We start from the raw sequence: 22,279 nt of genomic DNA, 5'->3' as shown, positions 1-22,279 counted from the left end.
GTTCCCGGAGTTGTCGCCTGGCCAGCTTGAACACTTGGAGCCGGGAGGGCGGGAAAGCGGGGCCCAGCCAAAGCCTGCGTGCCTGACCGCCGCGCCCCTGCAGCCCTGCCGGAGCTGCTCCACACTGCCCGGCTCAGCGCCACGCCCTCCGCGGCTCCACCACCAGTGCGCTCCCCGCGCTCACCCCCCGCCCCAGGACGGCGGCCACAGGGCGCATCCGATGGCTCCTGCCGGATCCCCAGCACTCGGGCACGCAGGGAGAGAACAAAGCTTTGTGGAGAGCATTGGCCCGGGGACAGTGCGCTTGGGGACGCAAGCTGTGGGCCTGCGCGTGGTCCCCTCGGACCCCACGACTCCGACTCCCGAGCAAGCCTCGAGGGGTGGTAGCCGAAACTGAGAAACCGATCTGATAACTGGCTAGGGAGGTCTGGGAGAACCGCCCGCGAGCCCGAAGGAAATGAGGAAGGCTCCCGGGAGGCGCCGGCGGGCAGGTGCCGCGGGAGGCCGAACGCAGTCCTTTCCCTCCCGGGTCAGTCTCGGAGCAGCCAAGGTGCATGTCAAGTTGATCTCGGCCGCCCAGAGAAAGCAAAAAAGAACTCGGGGAACCCAGACACTCTGGGCGCATTCCCAGCGTCGGCAGCTTTTAGAAAAAAGAAATCATCGCGGAGAAAAGATGCTTTCTCCTCCTTAGAAAATGAGGAACCTCTTTCCCACCCCAGGACCTCGGAGACAGCAGATCCCACCCACCGTGAAGAGTCTCTTGGGGCGCAGGGATCGTTGGTTTGGGATCCCCTAAAAAACGAGGGCCCGGTGGATGGTGTCTTTGCTCGGATCTGGAAAGCCCAGGCTGCATAGCTGGAACCCCGCGCGCTTCTCCCCACCACGCTGCGAGCAGCAGGCGCATCCACGCCTGTCCAGCCAAGGTCACCCAGTGACCTCATCCCCCCGTCTGCCATCAACCCCACCGGCGTTGGCCACTCTCCCCTGCTCCCTCCCAAGAAGTGTCGGTGCGTTTTATGATTTTATTCCTAGCCGGAGGTCGTCGGTGACAGACCCCAGCGTGGATTTTGAACCTGGACAGAGGGCGCGGCCACCCAGCGCGGGACTGCGCAGGAGCGGCGCGCCCCAGGACAGGCTTCGGGCTCTGCTAAGGAGCTGAAACGCGCCCACCCGTGCGTGGGCGCTGTTCCTCTACCTCCTCCTTCCCGAAGCTCGTCGTGACCGGCGCCCGATTCTGGCTCTGCGGTCGCCACGACCTCAGTACTCGCTTGGAGAAAGGCGGCGCGGGAACCGCGCTTCCTTCCCCGCAGCAGGAACCACGCAATACGCCCCTCGGGGCACCAGTAAAACAGTAGCAGCCACCTTCCACGTCCTCCCTGTTGTGTGCCCCTGGCGGAGGTCCGTGCGCGGCCGGCCTCGGTAGCACCCTGGACAGCGCGCTCTGGCGGGCGGGGGCTCACGCGCCTGCACGCCTCCCACTGGGGCCTCTGACTCAAGCTGGCGCGCGCAGTCAGCCTCGCACCCTCGCCCTCGCCCACGTCCTCTCTCCGCCGCCCCCTCAGCCATCCCTACTAAGCTCCCTCCCGGCGCCCTGTACTTTCCACTGTCCGGGTCCCCCTGACTCCTTCCCCATTGAACCTGCACGGCTTCCAAAAGCGTGCCCAGATCCCTAAGCCCGACCCGCCGCGCGCACCCGCGCAGGCAGACACGCACGTTGGCTGTCCCTGTGTGACACCCACCCTCGCCGCGCGCGGTGCCCCCTCCCGCCACACACACACACACACACACACACACAACACACACAACACACATACGCACGCGCGCGCGCGCGCGCCCGGGGCCGAGCTGGTGGCAGCTTCCCCAGCAGCTCGCACTCGGAAGCAACCTGCTCCCGGCTCGCAGCGCTGATGGCATCTCCGGGCTCCGGCTTCTGGTCCTTCGGGACTGAAGATGGCTCCGGAGACCCCGAGAACCCTGGCACAGGTACGAGAACGGGAGACGGCATCAGGCGAGATCTGCGGGTGCCCTGGGGTGTGCATGCCAGGGAGGAGAGAGGAGGCAGGGGAAGACTCCCTGCATCAGAAAACTTCCTTAGCCCTGCTCCAGGGCTAAGTCCTTGGCGGCCCCAGGAAAGACGTCCAGGAGCCTCAGGCTCCTTCATCCCCAAAGAGGACGGCACCTCCAGGACACCGAATCCCGGGGGCCTGGGACGCTGGGGAGGGGCGGAGTGGCGGCTGAGAAAGTGGGGAAAATGCGAAAGAGGAAGAGGATTTTTAGGTCTGGAAACAGCATGCGAGGACATGGACATCCTGGGTGCCTAGGCGGGGAGGAGAGCTTCCTCGGCCGATGGGCATTTGGTGGGTGAGGGTGGAGGGCCGTGCCTGGGGCTCCTCCTTGCGAAACAGATGCACGGACTGAGCGGAGGGCCAGCCGCGCTGCGAGGCTCCCGCACGCCTGCCGCACCTGCAGCCGCGCGGAGTCCGGGGAGGCCCCTGCAGGAGACAAGGCGGCCCCTTCCCTGACCCCGCGCGGGTTGGCGGTGTTCACACAGAACGAAATCTCACACCTGCGTCCGCGCTCTCTTTCTGCCCTCCTTGCAGCGAGAGCCTGGTGCCAGGTGGCCCAGAAGTTCACGGGCGGCATCGGAAACAAGCTGTGCGGTGAGTGCCCGGGGTCCAGGGAAGGGCGCGTTGGGGGCGGGCAAGGTCAGGCGCTTGCAGCGCGCGCGCGCCGGGTCACAGCCACCTTCTCACCCCCGCATCCCCATCGGCTGACCGCAACCCGCGCTCTCCGCGTCCTTGCGCAGCGCTGCTCTACGGGGACACCGAGAAGCCAGCCGACAGCGGCGGGAACCAACCCTCGCGGGCCCCGGCCCGGAAGGCCGCCTGTGCCTGCGACCAGAAGCCCTGCAGCTGCCCCAAAGCGGACGTCAACTACGCCTTTCTGCACGCAACAGGTAAAACGGGCCCGGCCCCACCCACCGCGCGCCAGGTGAGACTCGGGGTCCGGGTATCTAGACCGGGACTCAGGGGGTGAGATCAGAGCGGTGTCACAGAAACTCGATTCTGTTCAAGCGACAGCCGTGCGCGAAGCTAACCCCTACAACTCCCCGTGCATTTGCACGCCCGGTCTCCAAACGCACACGCGCGCGCGTGCATGCACACACACAAATCGACGCGGAAACAGCGGGTCTTCCATGGCCCCGAAACCCTAACGTGCTGGGTTCTGCGCGGCCAGGTGCGCCCGAAGGCACTCCCCAGACACTGCTGATGTGAAAATGCGTCCGTAGACATCTAAGAGGATGCACTGAGAAGTGACAGTTAGGATGCGCTCCTGGGAACAGACCAATGGAGCCGCGCTCTCTTGTCTAAAGGAAAACGAACAATAAGCTAGGAATTGAAATTGCAAGAATTGATGAGGAGGGGAAGAGAAGTCGTATTTCCTCTCATTGATTGCTTTCCTCTGTGAAAAGTGATCCCTTTACAGAAAATGCTCTTTAAAAAAATCGTATAATCTGTTCAAGGAGAAATTGCCCGATCAAGATACTGCCTGCGTGTATTCACGGGTAAATTGAAATGTGGCCTTTTTATTCCGTCCCTCAGACCTGCTGCCCGCCTTCGGGGGCGAGAGGCCCACCCTCGCCTTTCTGCAAGAGGTTGTGGACATTCTGCTTCAGTACGTGGTGAAAAGTTTTGATCGATCCACCAAAGTGATCGATTTCCATTATCCCAATGAGCTTCTTCAAGAGTATAATTGGGAACTGGCAGAGCACCCACAAAATTTGGAGGAAATTTTGATGCATTGCCAAACAACTCTAAAATATGCAATTAAAACAGGTATTGTCCCATTGCAATAATAAAGCTCTTTTTACATTTACGATTTGTATTGTTCCCATGACATGCTTTCCGTTTTGTGGAACTCCTGTTCTTTTCAAACGTGCAATGTTATGTCCATCATTTCAGAAATTGTCCTTAGGAGACTGATTCCAGTCAAAAGCACCTTTTACTAGCGTGATAACTGTTGATGCTTCTGGTAAAATCACAAACGCTAAGTATACATCATCAGCTTTTGTGTTGCATGTATTTGGCCACAGACATCAACCGCTGGTGTAGCAGCAGAGGCCAGTAGAAGCGACCCAAAATGGAGACAGAAAGGGGATATGGAAAGGAAAGATCAAAAGGCATGATTCAAACAAAAGCCTGAATGCTAGTGGGGTGCTGGTCCTTCCCTAGGCACAGAACCACCCAGACACTAGAATAACCACTCGGTGTCACCATCCAGCTGGAGAGAGAATGCTTTGGCTTTGTCTCAATGGCCAAGACTTCAGATCTGAATTCCAGGTTTTTCTCCACACCCACACCAAAACCACAATGTAGACGAGCAATGCCGCCCTGGTATGGAAGGATTAAGTCCTGTCTGGCCTCTGTGTATTATAAGATAAAGAGAAAAGGGGAAAGGGAGAGTCTCATAGCCTCAGAGGAAAAATTTCTAACATGTATTTTATAGTCTGCCTATTGGTATTTCACAGCGTTCTTCGTGTTCTACCCTTCTTAAAGCTCCAGGTGTAATGTATTTGGGTACATTCCAAGCTTTTATTTTATCGACACAAAACCAGCTGTTCATGTGCCCAGGTCATGCTCAGCCTTCCTTTTCCGTATCATCTCTCACCATCCTGATCCTTGAGGACATGGCACTTCATGAAAGCAATAAAAACAAGGATGAACGAACTTTTAGGGGAGGAGGAGACTTCGTGCACTTAAATTGAGTTGTAGCCTTAAAAGGATTTGCTAGCAAATAAAAATCAGTAAAATATTCCATGAGCATTACCATAGAAATGCCATCCTTTTATATTGCACAGGTTTTCTTGATCAGTTTTCAGTACCATTTTATGGACAAATAACATTTTAGGAATATTTGCTGTGCGATGTTTTAGCTCTTCTTTATTTTCTTTTTTTGTTGTTGTTGTCCTTACATTGTTTATACTGGCAGAGGAAAGGTATGCATGCAACGAGCCTTGATGAATCAATTTCCTGAATTATTAGTAGCCACTTTTGTAAGACTGTGGATTTAGAACTAAATGCATAGGGAAAGGAATTCAGCTTGTCAATTTCGATCAAACTCAGTCTGAGAAACATGCTTTCTGGGGGTTGATCAGATGTCATTCTCATTTACTGTGCATGGCAAACCCACATGCTATACACACTAAGACTAAAAACAACCCCCCATACTTGTAATCCATTTTTGTCTAGCTATTATTTAAATATGTTACTGGCAAACCGCTGCCTGTTATTTATATTGCTACTGAACAGTCTATAAAGATGTTTTACATCTTCTTCCTTAAAAGCTGGTGGTATTTGAAATGCAATTTAAGGAGTGGAGATAATGGGAATTGCAAGTCAATGAAAGTAATAGTTCTGTCTATCAACATTCCATTTAGTGTCAGCGAGAGCCGAGACCAGTTCAGTTCTTAGCTTTGGCCATGCTTGCCCAGCCGGGTGTCAGTCCAGTGTGGTTCTAACGCATTTTATTTAGATTTCATATAAAAATATGATCAGTTCAGGTGGATTTCTGAGCAGTGCATCAATATTAATGTGATATTTTTATTTGATTCTAATGTCTAGACTTCTGTCCTCTCCCCACATAGCGCTTGAAAAAATTAAAATCAGTCCGCTTCTCTCATTGAGTAGCAAGCTTATAGGTTTTTATGCTATAGCTGTCTTACTTGTCACCTGGAACTATTTAAGGTCTATCAAACTAGTTACTAACCCTGCTTCCAACAGGTCCATAAATGCTACCTGAGAGAAAAAAAATTTTTAATGAAACCAGCTGTTTCCTAAGCGTCTTTAACTCGGTTTCCAGCTGGGCTCCAACCTTAGAGAGAGGTGAAGGACATTAGGGAAATACCTGGGGTGAAGTCTTCTTGTAGCGTTAAAGATGACCCCTGTCGGGAATGCAGGAGCTGGAATGTTGGAGCTGGTGTGTCAGCATTCGGGGAGACCACTGGATTTGGTTGGCCGCGCTGGTGTGTGGGGAAGGAAGGAATCCTCAGACAAAGGAAATGGAAGGCACCATAAACGAGGCCGTTCCTGTGTCTGTGTGCGCCCTGCACCTAGTTTGGGGCCCCTCCGCCGCTGGTGGTGAACACCAGGGCCAGAGTGGGTGGCCGGCCGGCCGCAGAGTGTGTGCATCCTTCTAGGCTCACTTGGGGAATGTATGGGGAGTGGTCCTGAGCCTGGAGCGCCCTAACCTCATGTCGCAGCCTCGCTGTGTCCTGACTCTGCAGCCCGAGAGAGGCCCCCGATTCCCGGCACAGCGAGTCCTAGGCTCTCCGGCGGTGGCTTGGGGAGCAGTTAGTGGCGGCGGTGGCGGCAAGTGCATGCGTGTGGGGCTGGCAGGAAGACAGGCTGGGAGGCAGGTCTTTCACACTTTCAGAGAGGCTGGCCTGGATTCGCAGGGAAGGCCCGGGAGGCAGCCTGTAGGGTCCAAGCTAATGCAATTAGGGGAATGTTTCTTCCAGAAATCAAGAGGGTCTATTATTCTGCCCTGCCACCACGCTTTCTCCATCCATACTTTCACATCATTATCAGTGAGTGGGAATCAGAGAGACTCGGGTGACAGGGCAGACCAAGGTGTGTGTGTGTGTGTGTGTGTGTGTATGGACATCAGCTGTTCTCACCTTTCATGGATAGGTAAACAGCAGAGAGCCTGCAAGAACAGCAAAATCTTATTGTAGCATCATGCAAAGCCATGTTTCTTTCTCTCTCTCTCTCTCTCTCACACACACACACACACACACACCAGCCATGGAATCATCAACGTTGTCTTCACAGTTTACGAAAGGAGGTAACTGTGGGATGACTTGACCTCCTGCTGCATGGGGGCACAACACACATCTTGGAGCCCCTCTCAGTTTTAAGGGGGTGGGTGGGGGAGGTTTTTATGCCAGTGTTTCCACCGGGTTACCTCCTGTGTGATCACCCACACCAGATTCCTGTAGGAAATGCGTTTGAACTGGGAGAGGAGATTAATGGATAGATGTGCTAATTCTTCTTCATTTCCTCACTTTGAAAAAGAATGGCTTAGGGAAAGAGACGGAAGGCAGCGGGAGGGGGAGCCGGGCGGTTTCAGCTGTGTGCTGTAATGAGACCGAGAGGCAATGAGGCAGAGAGGAGAGGGCGGTACTCCAGACATCAGCTGTTTTCACCTCTCATGCACGGGTAAACCGATGGGGTCGCCTCGGAGAGAAGCAAAATGGGAGAGGGGCACCACGTATGACCATACAGGAGCTAGAACAATGTTGGAGAGCGACCCAGGGGTGTGCACATCCCAGATTCTCTCAAATGTGCACTCTGCCAGCTCCTCTCTTTCCCCAGCCCCCGACTCTCCAGCCACCTGCCCAGGGCTGATAAGGGAATGCTCCAGGCTGCGAGATAAGCTCTGTATTGACTTCTGCCCCCTCTGCGTTCCCCAGTGCCTCCCTTTATCTTGTTTTACCAATGCTGTCCACAAGAGTCTATCTCATCCCTAGGCTTCAGACAGGTGTCCAGTACGTAGCAGACAGATACCTGGTGTCAGATGTTATTTCCATAATTGTCAATTTTCCAGAATTTTTGCTGCTAAGCAAATCAGACTGATCGATGGGCTTTTATGAGACAAGTCAGAGAATTCGAATCAGATATTTATAATTGCATTTTAAATATCAGCCTCAGGAGTATGTGGGTAGGGGAGTTTTAGAGAAATCCAGAGGTAAAGCAGAGACGCTTCACTCATGGGCTGATCGTCTGTTGAATCCATCTTCATGTGTCTTGTTGACGAGATACTGATGTTGACCGTATGCAGCTTTATTACAAGTCAGCTATGAGGCTGTGCTGTTGTTGATGATCCAATAATTAGGAAGAGAAGAATTCACAAGAATTGGCTTTGTCCGTGCCTTCTTTAGGCGCTCATCAGCTTTTGAATCCAGGGCAGATCCACTCAGCACAGTGTCCTATTTTCTCATTTTTGCCCTGTCTTTGTAATCATCAGCCATTTGTCACTGATATTATTATGAATGTTGGCATGCCTGGCGAATGTCATGTTATGACTGATTCTTGGAGCAACTCAACAAAAAAGAATTCTTAGCAGCATGCCTGTAAACAAAACCAACCTGTCTTTGCATTGCTTTGGGTCAACAAAAGCATTTGAGTTTGCAAAAAAAGAACAAACTAGTGTCCAGATTACAAAACCACATTGGATTTTTTTTGAATGTGTTTAAAGGAAAATTTTAAAGTGTGTTTTAAGAGAAATCAAAGCTCACAGTAATCTCTGGTTGTGATGCTCTGTGTGAGTGTGTGTGTGTGTGTGTGTGTGTGTGTTGAGCTCACATACGTGTGTGCATATTATATTTCTGAACATGGGTTTCCTATTACTGAAGGATCATCCCAGATTCTTCAGTTAGAGAAATCATGCTTGAGAGGCATTTATTGGGTGCATTTTATTAGATGCAATTCTGATTCTGGTATTTCATTTTATTCAGGGCATCCCCGATATTTCAATCAACTGTCCACTGGCTTGGATATGGTTGGATTAGCAGCAGACTGGCTGACATCAACAGCCAACACTAACATGTAAGTGGCTAATGTGTTTCTGTGTGATCTAGATCATCATAAATGAGATTTCATAGATTTTCTTGTATGAAAATCTATTTTTATTCAGTCCCTCCTAAAATAGGGTTACCGATTTCCAAAGCATGGATGTTCAACCTCACTTAATAGAAAATAATTCTGATATGTCTTTCACACAAACTACAGAAAAAAATCTTTCAAAAAGGGGGACTTCTTTAGCATTTTGAAGTGATAATTATGTATGATGTGAAAGAGGACTATGACTGGATGTTCTTTTTCAAATAGCGTTACTCTGTCTTCTTATTTATTCAATAGGATAAACCTCCCTGGTGGGTTATGCCAATAGCTGAAGCTCTTGACTTTAGAGATATAGAAAAACAAGCAAAGCTTCTTAAAGATCTTTTGCAAATAAGTTTCTCTCAGCTTAATGTTATGATCACTGTCATCATCACATTTGAAAACTTAAAATTTGAGAAAGGAAATAGTCCCGTGACTATTGTAGTGAGGATGAGATATTTCTTCGAGTTACACGCATAAAAGAAAGCCATTTCTGTATTGCAGGTTCACCTATGAAATCGCTCCTGTATTTGTGCTTTTGGAATATGTCACGCTAAAGAAAATGAGAGAAATCATTGGCTGGCCAGGGGGCTCTGGCGATGGGATATTTTCTCCTGGTATATGCTATTTTAACCTTTGTGTTTCTTCCTTGTGACATGCCTTGTGAACCCAAGAATGGTTAAATATCTCATCTGTGTTTCAGATTAAGTTCAATAGGCTGTGTGTTGATCAAAAGAATGAGTCTGATGAGTGCACAGGACCGTGGAGCAGGCCTCCAAGCTAACGACCCCGTGCTTGAACACTAGCTATTTCTGTTCAGAAAGAGCACAATCAGAGGTGGGATTGACCCAGCGTTTCTGCAGGATGTGTGGATAATGTGGAACGGAGGCATAAAGATCCCTAAGAAGGAAATTTACTCTCTGATGCTCTTCCCAGAACTAGGGAAAGGAAAAGGAGAGTTTCATTTCATAAAACATTAACTGTTCAAGGATGCATAACCAGCCTGATCTGTAGAGTGTAGGTACCATCCTAGTCTGTGAAATAACAAGGCGGGGAGCTGACTTAGACTGATTTCAAGGAGGCAAGAGAGTGCCCTCCGGAGATCATGTCTTAGAGTTTAAAAAAAGAGGCTGGTTATTTGGTCAGGAAATCATCATGTCTTTCAGTCTTACCCATTCTGTCTTTTACTGCCAGCCACGGCACTCTGAGCCCCACCACTGACACCTCTTTCCAGCCCAGAGAATCAACCTGAATCAAAAAGCCGTGCCCTTGGTTCATGAGTCTGTGTGTGACCTTGGCTCGATGCAGAGAAGAAATAGGAGTCGGGAAAGCAGTGGGGAGAGTCACTGACCCGTGGAAAACAGACTTGGTGTGCAGACCTGACCTTGTGGGTGGTAGCCAGGGCAGGGGATCCTTAGGATACAGAGACAGCCCCACCAGAGAGGCCAACAGCACATCTGCTGCTGTGACAGGCCCTGAAAAGGCCTGGGCTTGATCTCCCTTCAGCAGTTCTGCAAAGACAAATGGAGAATCAGGGAAGGGAGACAGATAGGAAAACGTGGCAAGAAGCCATGGAGAACAAGCAACAGTGGCCCCCAAGCCAGGGCATCAGTGAAACATGTTTTCCTACAAACCCAGACCTGCTATTTTATGTTATGTTTTTGATTATGAAGCATAGCTTTTTAGGTGCCAAAGGGGAAAAAAAGCGTTAGTGAAATGAAAGGGAAAAATCAGCTTTTTTCTAAAAAAAAAAAAAAAAATCAAACACCAGCTGTGATGGCTTTAAGCTAGCCTCTGTTTGCTTTGGGAGCTTGGTACTTGGTTTGATTTTGGAAACCCGGTCCCTGTTGAGAGCGCTTTATCATTCTGGCCTGAACCTGAGGCTTTGACGGTGATTTTCCTGAGGGACTTAGGTAGGGCCGGGGGCAGCATCACTTCTGCCTTTATTCTGCCTCTCTTTGGGGTTAGATGTAGACTTGAGCTGTCCCTGACATGAACAGAGAGCAACCTGGGATTCAATTTAATGGTACCCAGGATCCAATGGTACAATGATCCTGGTATCCAGGATCCAATTTAAGGGTACCTGGGATCCAATTTAAGGGTACCCAGGAGTAGGGAGAGAATAGCTGTACCTGTTGGCCCTGAACATTTGAGTGACTTGACTATGAGCCAGGCCTCATGAACATGGTGGGGCTGGGAACCTACACAATCCAGAAAACATACACCCTGGAGAAAGAATCCGCTGTGGCAGTTGGGCTTGGCTAAGTATGGATTTAGGGCTTGCTCCCTACACCTTCATGTCTGACGGGGAGTTATCAAGTGGAGAGGACTTAACTTTGAACTTGGTGTTCCTTCCTTGGGGCCTAAAAGCCTCCGTGTCCTCACCCCAAGATGGAAGCCATAGATGTCACACTGGAGTATAGGCTAGGCACTGCCAGTTGTTGGGGGCAGCAGAGAACTCATTTCTGCTCTGCTTCTTGCAAGGCATCATGGAAGAGAGACGGCTCAGAGCCTCCTAACCTGCTAATGGATGCGTTACCAGGTAGCATTTAGCCTTGCTCCTGGGCCTGGGTTCTTACAGTGTCAGGGGAAGGAATGGGGAAAACCACACACCCTGTGTGCCTGAGATCTATGTAAAAGGCCCACCCCTGGAGCTGAAAGTGAAGAGGATATCTGTGGCTGGAACACACAGCTCTGCTCGGTTTGCCTTACTCCTCCATCTCGGACACTCAGAGACTCCTTCCTCAGAGGCACGGGAGCTCCCCAGCTTGCATAGCTTTTAGCGGGAGGCTCATTGAGTTGGCAAATGAGGAGTGGGCGGGCAGGGCTGGAGGCTGGGTGCATCACTGCCCCAGAAAGAGCTTTCTTTGTACACAGGAGGTGACTTCAGTAAGTTCAAGGAAAACTGCATGAAAAAGATACATTCGTCTTGATAATTGAAAATTGCAAGATAAGATATGTTTTGGTGCAAACAAAAGTTCCAAACTCCGTACATAAGAGAGGTTTTTAGACAGTTCATGTAATGAAAAGACTGTGCATGGCTTTCAAGAAAAAAATCCTGCACCGAAATAAGCTTAACTTTTAGTTGCCATTTTTTTCCATGCAATGGTTGAAGTACCCTCAATATCTACTCCTTTCTCATCACCTCTTCTCCCTTCCCCAGTATCTTTGAGAAGAACCAGAGCTACAGTGCTCCACCAGGGGCGGGGCTATTTTGTCACTGCCTCCCCCTAGGAACGTCTAGCAATGTCTGCGGATGGTTTTGGTTATTGTAACTGGGGAAGGGAGGGTGCTGCTGGCTCTGATGGGCACAGACCATACTGCCAATACCAATACTGCCACACACCCTGCAGTACTCAGGACAGCCCTCACCACCAGAATCATGTGACCCAAATGTCAATCAGTACCAAGCCCAAGAACCCAGGAACTACAGTGAGGGTTCCTTTAAAAGCTGACACCCTCTTCAGCATCTTACAGTCAGCCTTCGAGTCAGGGTGTCTGCTCGGAGCATGCCTGACCTGGATTCTACTTGTCCTGTGTCTCTGGGGTCTGGAAAGGTAGGAACTGCCCTCATTTTGACTGAGGAAGGAGCCAGGGTCTGGGTGATGAGTGCTCCATCCCAGCCAGCCTGCCTGGGCCAGAGCCCAGGGCAGGTGAGGCAAAGGGCCCTGCCCTCCTGCCCCTCAGCCACCAGCAGAGAAGGCAACTTGAAGCACCCACATCGTGGCAGGGCTGGGGGTGTCTCCCCTTGATGGGAGAGGAGAGTAGTCCCTCACCCTGCTGTGTAGTTTCACCCCTCTGAGCCAGCATGCCCATTTGCACTGCCTACAGTCTGTCTTTATCCTGGATAGCAAAAATCCTAAATTTGCCAACAACCCCAGGGGGAAAGCTGACTTTCCTTGCTTGTCAAGTGAGACCCTAATCTTATCACATGAAACCCCTGACAATCTTAGGGATGACACAGGAGACAGAATTCAATACAGACTGAAAGCTTTCTTAGCTGTGACTATTCCTACAATTATGCAATAAGATCTTGCTAACTCAATTATATCCACAATGTTTTTGTGATGGAAGAACTGGGGGCAAGGCAGTGAATAAATAGATGGATATCTATCTTGTGTTCTCTAAGAATAATTTTTAAAAATATTTTATTTATTTGAGAGGTAGAGTTACAGACAGTGAGAGGGAGAGATAGAAAGAGAGGTCCTCTATCTGCTGGTTCACTCCCCAGATGGCTGCAAAGGCTGGAGCTGAGCCAGTCCGAAGCCAGGAGCCAGGAGTTTCTTCCTGGTCTCCCATGCATGTGCAGGGGCCCAAGCACTTGGGCCATCTTCTACTGCTTTCCCAGGCCACAGCAGAGAGCTGGATCAGAAGTGGAGCAGCCGGGACTCGAACCGGTGCCCGTATGGGATGCCGGGGCTGCAGGCAGAAGATTAACCTACTGTGCCGCTGCGCCGACCCCTCTAAGAATGATAGCTCAGAGCAGCACGTGTGTGTCAGTCTGAGCCCAAGGCACTGCTCGAGCTGAAATGAAGAGATGTTACTGCTCTCCGGCAGGGTGAAAGTAGGATTCGACAGGCCTCTTGCAGAATGCTTGCACTCACAAGCATAAGGAAGGCAAAATGCTCTCTTCTGAGGGCTCCCAGCAGGGCCAGAATCAAGCATGGTTCCCCTTGGCGACACAGGCGGGCTGTGGGAGGGTGGCCTGGGTCCTGTGGTGAGGCCCAAAGTGCCTTCTCCCAGGCTGAGGGTTCAGCTCAAAGCACAGCCCCCGTGTCCACACAGGACTCTGGGTGAGTGGGGATGAGGAATGCTGCCTTCCTGGGCAATGGTGGGCAGTCACCTGAAGCGGTAACCGGGTGTGTCGCTGTGCCCTGTAGGTGGCGCCATATCGAACATGTACGCCATGCTGATCGCGCGCTTTAAGATGTTCCCGGAAGTCAAGGAGAAAGGAATGGCTGCCGTCCCCAGGCTCATCGCCTTCACGTCGGAGCATGTAGGTGCTTCTGTTCAAGGTCGTATTCTGCAAAACCTGCATTGAAGGAATGATGGCTGGGAATGTTGTATCTCCAGGGGTTCTCTTTCCCAAAGATGCTTGTTGAGATACAATGAGGAGTGAAGACAGCTGAGTGGGATATTGGGGTGTCCTCCTTGTCTCTGAAATTCAGGAAAACCCGCGAATAGAAAGCAGAATGCTTTACCTCTAACTCCTGTAACCCTGTGCTTCTGTATAATGCTGTGTGTTGGGGGCAAGGGGGAAGCAAGAAGGTAGGGTGACTGTGGATTCCCTTGAACCGTCCATGTGTGCCTTTGTCATCAGAACTCCAGAGTGTCTTGTCGATGCAGACTTTCTGTTTAAAACCACAATCAGCTGATCAGATAGACAGTCTACGCTCCAGGGCCTTGAACCATTTGACATTCACTTTTGGCTGATTCAACCAGAGGTTTTATTACCATAAAGAAATAGCAGAGCAGTGTTTTCTATCTGATCCCTGGTGCACCAGACCTGTCTCGGCCAAGCCCAGGCTCCTGCCTACCCCCTGCTTGCTGGCCGGGCACAGGCTGATAGCTCCAGTCTTCCTTATTCAATACTGCAGCCTAGAACTTCTTGCTAACTCCCATGGCCTTCCTCATGTTCCTCCTACTGCCACACAGGCATGGAAAAACATGGCCCATCCTGTTCACGTGAGTTAAGCTGACTGGTATTAGCCTGCCGGGCCACCAGCTCTCCCTGATGCACCAGGGGGAACAGCACACAAGCACCCAGCCACGCTGCAGCTGTGTGGGCCACCTCCCGGTTCCGATCCCCAATCCGCCACCCTGGGATTCATAGGCTGCTCCTTCGTGACCTCGGGCTCAGAGTAGCTTAGAGTCTGGGAAACGTCTCAGAGAAGAGCAAGATATTTGCTGGTGACTGTGGATATGGGAGACAGGGAAGATAGAGATCTAGTGGACCTGGAAGGAGACATGAGTGGAGAGAAGCAGGGAGCCATGGTGGGTTTGCCCATAGAACTTCACTTTTGCCGTGTTACATGGCGGGGGGGTGGGGGTGCAGGTGCCTTCCCAACAGAGAACCACAGGGCAAGCAGAGACTGGAAGCCAGGGCTGCAGTTCAGGATCAGCGACTTTAGCCATGGAATTCAAGGACGCTGGTGATTATCTGCCAACAGATTACCTTGAGCATCTTGTCAGTCCTGCTTTGAGGTTGTGTTATTCTTTTAAATCTCTTTCCTCAATTGACAGAGGTCAAGTTTTCAGGGATGACCACAGTCTGTAAACAACATGAGCTCAATAACTTAAAGTTATCGAAGTTCATCCCAGAGGCTGCTGGGAAGAACCCATTTCCTTGCCTTCCCCAGCTTTGAGAGGCTAACTAGGTTTCTTCATCCATGATCTCCTTTCTTCATCTTCAAAACCAGCAACACCTCATCATCAAACTCAGTCTGTCCCTGTCCCTCTTTCTCCCCCTGCCCCTTGCTTCTGTCACCATATCTCCTTCTTGGCTCTGCCTCTCCTTCCTCCTCATTACAAGAACCTGTGATCCCATTGGATCCACTCCAAAGTAATCCAGGGTCACCTCCCCTCTAAATTTAATCTCATCTGCAAACCCCCTTCTGCCATGTAGAGTAATCTATGCGTGGTTTAGAGATAAGGAGCTGGATGGCTCCACATAGAGGGCTCTATCCAGATGATCACATCCAGTGTTCCATCAGGAGATAACTTTCACTTCTCAGCTTCCCCAGGGGTAGAAACACGTGGTGTGATTTTTCTTCTCAATTACTGTCTCCCCAAAGTGGATCTAGACCCCTAAATGGTCAAATGTCACTGTATTTGCAACCTCAGAGGTTCAGATGATCTTCTGTTGGGCGTCTTTCGCTGTTGGTTCCTGAGCTGACTCCATACACTGAGGTTGGCCCAGCAGAGGCGACTGCCCTGTGTCCCCTGCCAGGCATCTCTGGTTTCTGCATCTGTTTCGCAGCCTTGGTTTCTACATAAATCGGCTCAGCCTGGCCCAGAAAGCTCGGGCCATGTGGTCCAAAAATTTTCATTCCTTGCCCCTGATACTATACACTTGATGTCTGTGTCTTCATTTCTAAGAGAAAGAAAGCAATTTGTCTATGTAATGACCTCATTCCCATGTCTCTATCCATGCATATAATTGTGAATGATTGCTTGAATTATGAACCTTTCCTAAAATACCAATGGCTTCTAACTAAATAGGCTTATCATTTTTGGCAGATGAACTGTTTTTCTACTGTGTGAGATCATTTCAAAAAATTCATGGAAAAATGTAATTAAAAGATCAGCTTAGTCAAGTGCAGAGAATTTTTGAAATCCTTGCATAGTTTTTTCATGATAAACATTTTCAATGAAATTTTTGAAGACCCTTAAAATGCGTGGATTTCAAACATTTTTTAAACATTTAACATTGTTTAATACAATTTTCCACAAACTTTGTGAAAGTATGCTCATATATGTTTATTTGCTTCTCACAGCGACTTTGTGGGGCAAGTAGAGCAGATGTTATTATCTACATTTTTATTTTAATTTTTATTTATTTATTTGAAAGGCAGAGGACAGAGAGAGAGAGACAGTTAGCTCTTTCATCTACTGGATCACTCCCCAAATGCCTGCAACAGCCAGGGCTGGGCCAGGTCAAAGCCAGGAGCCTGGAACTCCATCTAAGTTGCCCACATTGGGGCAGGTGCCCAACTACTTGAGCCAAGATACACATTAGCAGGAAGCTGGATCAGAAGTGGAGGAACCAGGTCTCAAAGCAGGCTTTCTGATAGAGGAGGAGGCACCCGTCCCAAATAGCAGCTTAACCACTATGCTAAACACTAGCCCCTCTTATCAGGATTTTGAAAATGAAAAGGTTGAAGTTAGCTAGGGAGATAGATCCAAGACCAAACCTGGTTTCCTGGTTCCCAGTACAACCAATGAATTGGGGCCAACAGCACTGTAAAAGCCAAATTTAAAATTCTGCAACAAAGTCTTGTATGCAACACACATCAACTGCCATAATATTTTATACTTTCTGTAATTAAATTTCCATCATGAGCTTTTTTCTTCATGTGAAGGTGATGCAAAATTTTTACTCCTTCCTCCCATGAAAAGCCCCTCCCTGTTCTCTCACAAGACTGGGCTGGAGACCTTTAGATTCACTTACAGCTCAGATGGCTCCTGGAACACTTAGCCCAAACCATTCAGGACAAGTGAGTTCTTGAACGTAGGTCTTGCCCATGAAGGTCCACGTTCAGAGGTAACAGGACCCCTGTCTTCAGTTTCTTCTGCACTCCATCTAGACGAAGGCTGTTGTATTCAACTCACTGTTGAGTGTGGGTCCTTCTGGTGTCAAGTGGGTTTGTATATTCTCCTGGCCTGGTTAGATTTCACAGTCACTCACCTCCACCAGCACCACAAACACACCTCCACAAGCTGAAGAAACAGCCAATCATTTCTCAAAAGCCTTTCTCCAGGTTAACCATTTCAGTCCTTGCACTGTTTCCTTTGTAGTTCCTTGACCTACAGGAAAGGGACTGGAGGAAGAGCTTCTGCCTGGATCCATGAGGAGAGGGGAAGCCAGTGGCAGCAGGGGCAGGGGCAGGGGCAGAAGCTGCTTCCGGTGCTGTGTCTTTGAGAGATTTCCAAAGCCTGTGTCTTTGAGAGCCTTGTAGGGTGTTCACCTCAGTGCCTGGGACCTAGGAGGTGCCACCCACCTGTCAGATAACTTTAAACACCAGCACCATAGATGACGAAACCCAAGCCCAGAAGTAGGGAATGTTTCACTCGAGATTTCATAGCCACTCAATGGCAGAGCCAGGTCTACGGCCTCAGTTTCCCCTCCAAGCCCAGCTCTGCTCCTTCAGTTACAGGACCGGATGACTGCTCTCAGCCGGTCTATTCTACGTTCACTGGCTGCATTTTTCTTTTTTATTTTAAAGATTTACTTTAAAAGGTATAATTATAGACAGAGAGCGAGAAATACAGAGAGAAAGGTCTTCCATACACTGGTTCACTCCCCAGTGGCCAGAGCTATGCTGATCTAAAGCCAGGAGCCAGGAGCTTCCTCCAGGTCTCCCACTTGGGTGCAGGGGTCCAAGCACTGGGGCCATCCTCCACTGCTTTCCCAGGCCATAGCAAAGAGCTGGATGGGAAGAGGAGCAGCTGGGACACAAACTGATGTCCATATGGGATTGCCGGCACCATAGGCAGAAGCTTAACCTACTACGCCACAACACCAGCCCCAGGCAGCACTTTTCACAAATCCCATTTTCCCCGGGTTGGTTACTCTAGTGTGAATGTAACTCCTTGATGGACTGAACCAGGTCGATTTCCTGTCCTTTCTTGTGTGCTGACAGCTGGGTTTGGAACTTGACATGTGGAGAGCCACAGTGATGGAAGTGACTTAGACCCTCTCTGTCATCTTCCACAGCCCACCACACGCTTAGGAAGGGAGAGAGGAGCCAGCTTTCGCTTTCTGTATGAATCTTTGCTCTCTTTCACCCGAACCGTTTCCTGCTTTTCTGGCCACCAAGCCAGACTAGAATTATCCCTAGCTACAAGAAGAGTCAGCCATTAATTTTTTTATGTTTGGTCAAGTCAATTGGTCTCTCTTGTAAAATTGAATAGGACTAAATTAATTGAACCAGGAGTACAATGAAGAGCATTAGAAGTACATAAGTCCCAGGGTTGAAATTAGATGGCATTTAACCCACGTAAAGAATCTGAAGAATACCCCCCCCCCCAATATGGAATCGCAGGATCTCAGAATTGGAAGAGAGCTTTAAGATCACTGGGTTCAGCACTCATCCTGTGCTCAAATCTCACCACCTTCCCCAGTTCTTCCGTGGTAGAATGACTTAGCAAAGGAGCCAATGTCATGGCTGGCATCCCATGTAGGATCACCAGTTCTAGTCCTGTCTGCTCTACTTCCAATCCAGCTCCCTGCTATTGTGCCTTGGAAGGCAGCAGGTGATGGCCCAAGTATTTGGACACCTGCCACCCATGTGATAGACCCAGATGGAGTTCCTGGCTCCCATCTTTGGCCTGGCCCAGACCCAGCCATTGCAGCCATTTGAGGAGTGAACCAGTGGATGGAAGATCTCTCTCTGTCTCTGTCTCTGCCTTTCAAATAATAAATAGATACAAAAAAAAAAAAAAGCAAGAAAGAAAAAAGGCTTAGAGTTTTAGGTCCTTTCTTGAAAGTAAGCTTACATGGAAGCCATGACCCCAGCTCAGTCATTCACATATCTGAATCCTTTGGGCTCTGAATCCTTTGAACGCCTAAACCCTGAGCTTAATTCCAAATTCTCCTCTTGCCTCCAGCAAGACAAGCTCTTCCAGAAATAGCTTCTGGGAACCGCATAATCTCATCTAGGAAAAGTACCCCTCGTGATGAGACAGAGGGATGTTTGAGGCAGATCACCCTAGCTCACTCACTCCCGCCTCCCACCAAGCCCAGCTTCTGTCCATACACCCTGTGTCCTCCAAGGCCCTGCCCGGTCTAGCCCTGTGTGTCATAGTTGCTTTAGAAAGGTGCTTTTAACAGATCATTATTTGAAAGTGTTTCAATTCCAAAATCAAATCTGCTTTAAGAACAAAACACAGTGGCATGGGCAGCTTGGGAAAAAGTTGCTCCCATTCATAGAAATTAACCCTGTAGGATGCCAGTCATGAAGAGACTGGATAGACTTTTATTTTTTTTAAATAAGATTTCCTTATTTAATTATTTCAAAGGCAGAATGAGAGAGAGAGAGTGATAGATCATCCATCTATTGGCTCACTCCCCAAGATGCCTGCTACAGTTGAGGCTGAGCCATGCTGAAGCCTAGAGCCAGGAGCTACATGCAGGTCTCCCAAAGTTGTGGCGGGGATTACTTGGGTCATTGTCCGCTGCCTCCCAGGCGCACTAGCAGGGATCTAACTTGGAAATGAAGGAGCTGGACTTGACCCCACACACTCCAATATGTGATGCAGATGTCCCAAGCATCGGCTTAGCCTGCTGTGTCATAACACCCTCTCCAGGACAGACTTATTTTCATCAGGTTGGTAGATAAAGTCTACCAGCTTTGGAACTGACTAGAGACGGAGACACGCCCTGCGGATGGTATCACATTAGGCAGGAGGAGGGGAGAATCAGAAGGGGTACACCTGTGTGGGCACCTGTGAGTGCCAGGTGGTCCGCAGGCACTTCACACACGATGTCTACACTTCTCCCACCAATTCTGCCAAAAGAGGGGTTTATCATTGCAATTCAGCAAGCAATGACTCAGAACAAGAAAGAAACTCACCTCAATCTATCTTCTAAGCGGGTGTCACACACAGCCTTCAGGTGCTTCTTCCCTTTGCACATTTTCATTTCTTCTGCTCAGGACCCTCCAGTCATGTTGTCCGCTGAGTGCTCCCAAGGACTGGATACGTGCTCAGTACTGAGGTTCACCTTTGTCATCAAATATCATCCTTGGATCTCTCTTCCTGGGAAACGGAATCCTGCTCTCCATCTTTCCTGTCTTTCCACATGTGCTTAGCCACAGTGGGGTGACTTTAAACTGCTGGCTAGGATGGAGGTGGTGTGCAGAGGGAGGCCAGTCACCTCGGAATCACACAGAGCCGCACAAACCAGCGGTCACAATGAGGCGGTCTCACAGAGCAAGGACACGAATCGGACATTGTAGAAAACAGCATGTTCTTCCAGGCCTGTGGGTGACCAGAAGCAGGAAGAGGGGTGTCACCCTTTCCATGGCCGCTGGAGTTGCTATTTCCTGCAAATAGGGGGGTTCGGAGGAGGCAAACCCATGTGGGAATGGCAGGGACCAAAGCAACTTGTTTTCCTCAGGGCCTTACACGCACATAGGCTAATCGCTAACTTCCTACCTAACACTTTGTTCATTATAGGATTTCCATAAACTTCAAAAGCTTTTTAAATCGTTTATTTGAAACACACACACACACACACAGATCGATCTTCCATCCACTGGTTCAGTTTCCGAATGCCCACAACAGCCAAGGCTGGGCCAGGATGAATCTAGGAGCCAGGAGCTCCTTGTGAGTCTCCCACATGAGTGTCAGGCACCCAAATACTTGAGTCATCATCACTGTGCTTTCGCAGTAGCTGGATCAGAAGCAGAAACGGAACTTGAACCCAGGCACAGTAAAATGGGACGCAGGTGTCCCAAGCCACAACTTAACCACAGTGCCAAACACCTCTCCCCAGGAACTTTTTGAAGGTCCTTTGTATGTGGGTTTCAGATTCCTTAGGAATGCAAACTTAGCTTTTAAATCCATTCTCTACAAAACCTCCTGTTATTCTCAATGGAAATACTATTTGGTCTTAAATAAGCACTAGATTCTGTCAAGGGTCCCTTGTTACTTTTCCCAAATCAGAGACAGGGAGAGAGGTGTGCCCATCCGCTCATTCCTCATCCATTCTATGGACAAACAACGGATTGCCAAGAGTCTTGATTTCATTGGGGACACATAGGAATCCTTGTGGCTTCCAATTTTTGTTCATGGCTTTGCCTTCTGAGCCACCCAGAGTAGTCTGTCCCTGTCCCGGCCTTGGCATAGCCCTTGAGATAGGGAGCCCATGCTTGCCACACATTGCTAATGCCCTCTGCTCACAGCCAAACCTGCTCTGAGTTCTGAGACACCTGCCTGCCAGGCTTCCAAGCTTCCGGGGTATTCCTCGTCTCTTGTTCATCAACAAGTGGTTGTCTTACTCTGGTGCCAAGTGGTAAAATGATCCTCCACAGTGTCTCCCCAGCACAGAGAGAGTGAGCCCATTTAAGGTGGCCTCCTGTTTCTTCCTCCTTAGGGAATGTCTCTCAATGTCCTTCCTCTCCGTGGCTCCCCCGTGACTTGTGGTTATCATTTTTGCTATTCCCCTGCTCCCTCTCCTGAATGTATAAGCAGCTTCACTGTTCGCTCCCTAATTTTCTTCTGCATGCCTCATCTCACCTTTGTTGCCCTTTGTTCTATCTGGGCTTGTGTTTTGCTTTAACTAGGAGGCATTGGGTAGAGTGATCAGGTACCCTGGGTACTTGTTCCTCATTTAAGAATCCCTATTCGTTCTCATTAAATCTGGACAAGAATGTGTCCTCTCTTTGACCAGGTCTACCAGATCTCTTTCTTAGCCCCAGTTTGCCATTTCGCAGGTTGCCGCTCTAAGCTTAATTACCAAGGGGCAGAATTTGCATAGCTCGTGCTGGCTCAGTGAGGGCAGCTGGCTGCCCTGTTCTGTGCCTTCTTGGCTTTGAGCTTTGAGGGGCGCCTTCTCTTCAGGGTCATCCTGGGCACTGCCAGACATGAAAAAGAGAACACTTTGTTTTATTTACATTTTTAAAATCAATACAAAGAGAACAGGGTTAATGTAATTCATAGACATAAGAATACAATCGTACCTCCCTTCCTTCCTTTCTTTTCAAATTTCTTTTTAAAGATTTATTTATTTATTTATTTATTTGAAAGGTAGAGTTACAGAGGAAGGGAGAGACAGAGAGAACAAGAGCTTCCATCCACCACTGATTCACTCCCCAAGTGGCCTCAACTGCCAGGGCTGGTCCAGGTCAAAGCCAGGAGCCAGGAGCTTCTCCCAGGTCTGCCACTTGGGTCCATTG

At 49.5% G+C, this 22,279-nt stretch overlaps 1 protein-coding gene across 1 annotated transcript in view; it reads left to right on the top strand.

Moving 5' to 3' along the window:
• The first annotated feature begins 276 nt into the window (after positions 1-276).
• GAD2 (glutamate decarboxylase 2) overlaps positions 277-22,279 on the top strand; it is an 88,197-nt gene continuing 66,194 nt past the window's right edge. The window contains exons 1-7 of the mRNA XM_002717305.6: positions 277-1,983; positions 2,601-2,660; positions 2,807-2,956; positions 3,603-3,836; positions 8,516-8,606; positions 9,165-9,277; positions 13,541-13,656. Of these exons, the coding sequence (XP_002717351.1) occupies positions 1,908-1,983; positions 2,601-2,660; positions 2,807-2,956; positions 3,603-3,836; positions 8,516-8,606; positions 9,165-9,277; positions 13,541-13,656 (840 nt within the window). The 5' untranslated portion in view covers positions 277-1,907. The remainder of the gene's footprint in view (positions 1,984-2,600; positions 2,661-2,806; positions 2,957-3,602; positions 3,837-8,515; positions 8,607-9,164; positions 9,278-13,540; positions 13,657-22,279) is intronic.

Source organism: Oryctolagus cuniculus, chromosome 13 (genome assembly GCF_051225735.1).
Source record: "Oryctolagus cuniculus isolate XC-2025 breed Fujian yellow rabbit chromosome 13, ASM5122573v1, whole genome shotgun sequence".
In the NCBI taxonomy this organism is placed as follows: domain Eukaryota; kingdom Metazoa; phylum Chordata; class Mammalia; order Lagomorpha; family Leporidae; genus Oryctolagus; species Oryctolagus cuniculus.
The sequence above is the reverse complement of the archived record's forward strand: the minus strand, read 5'-3'. Positions and strand labels throughout refer to the sequence as shown.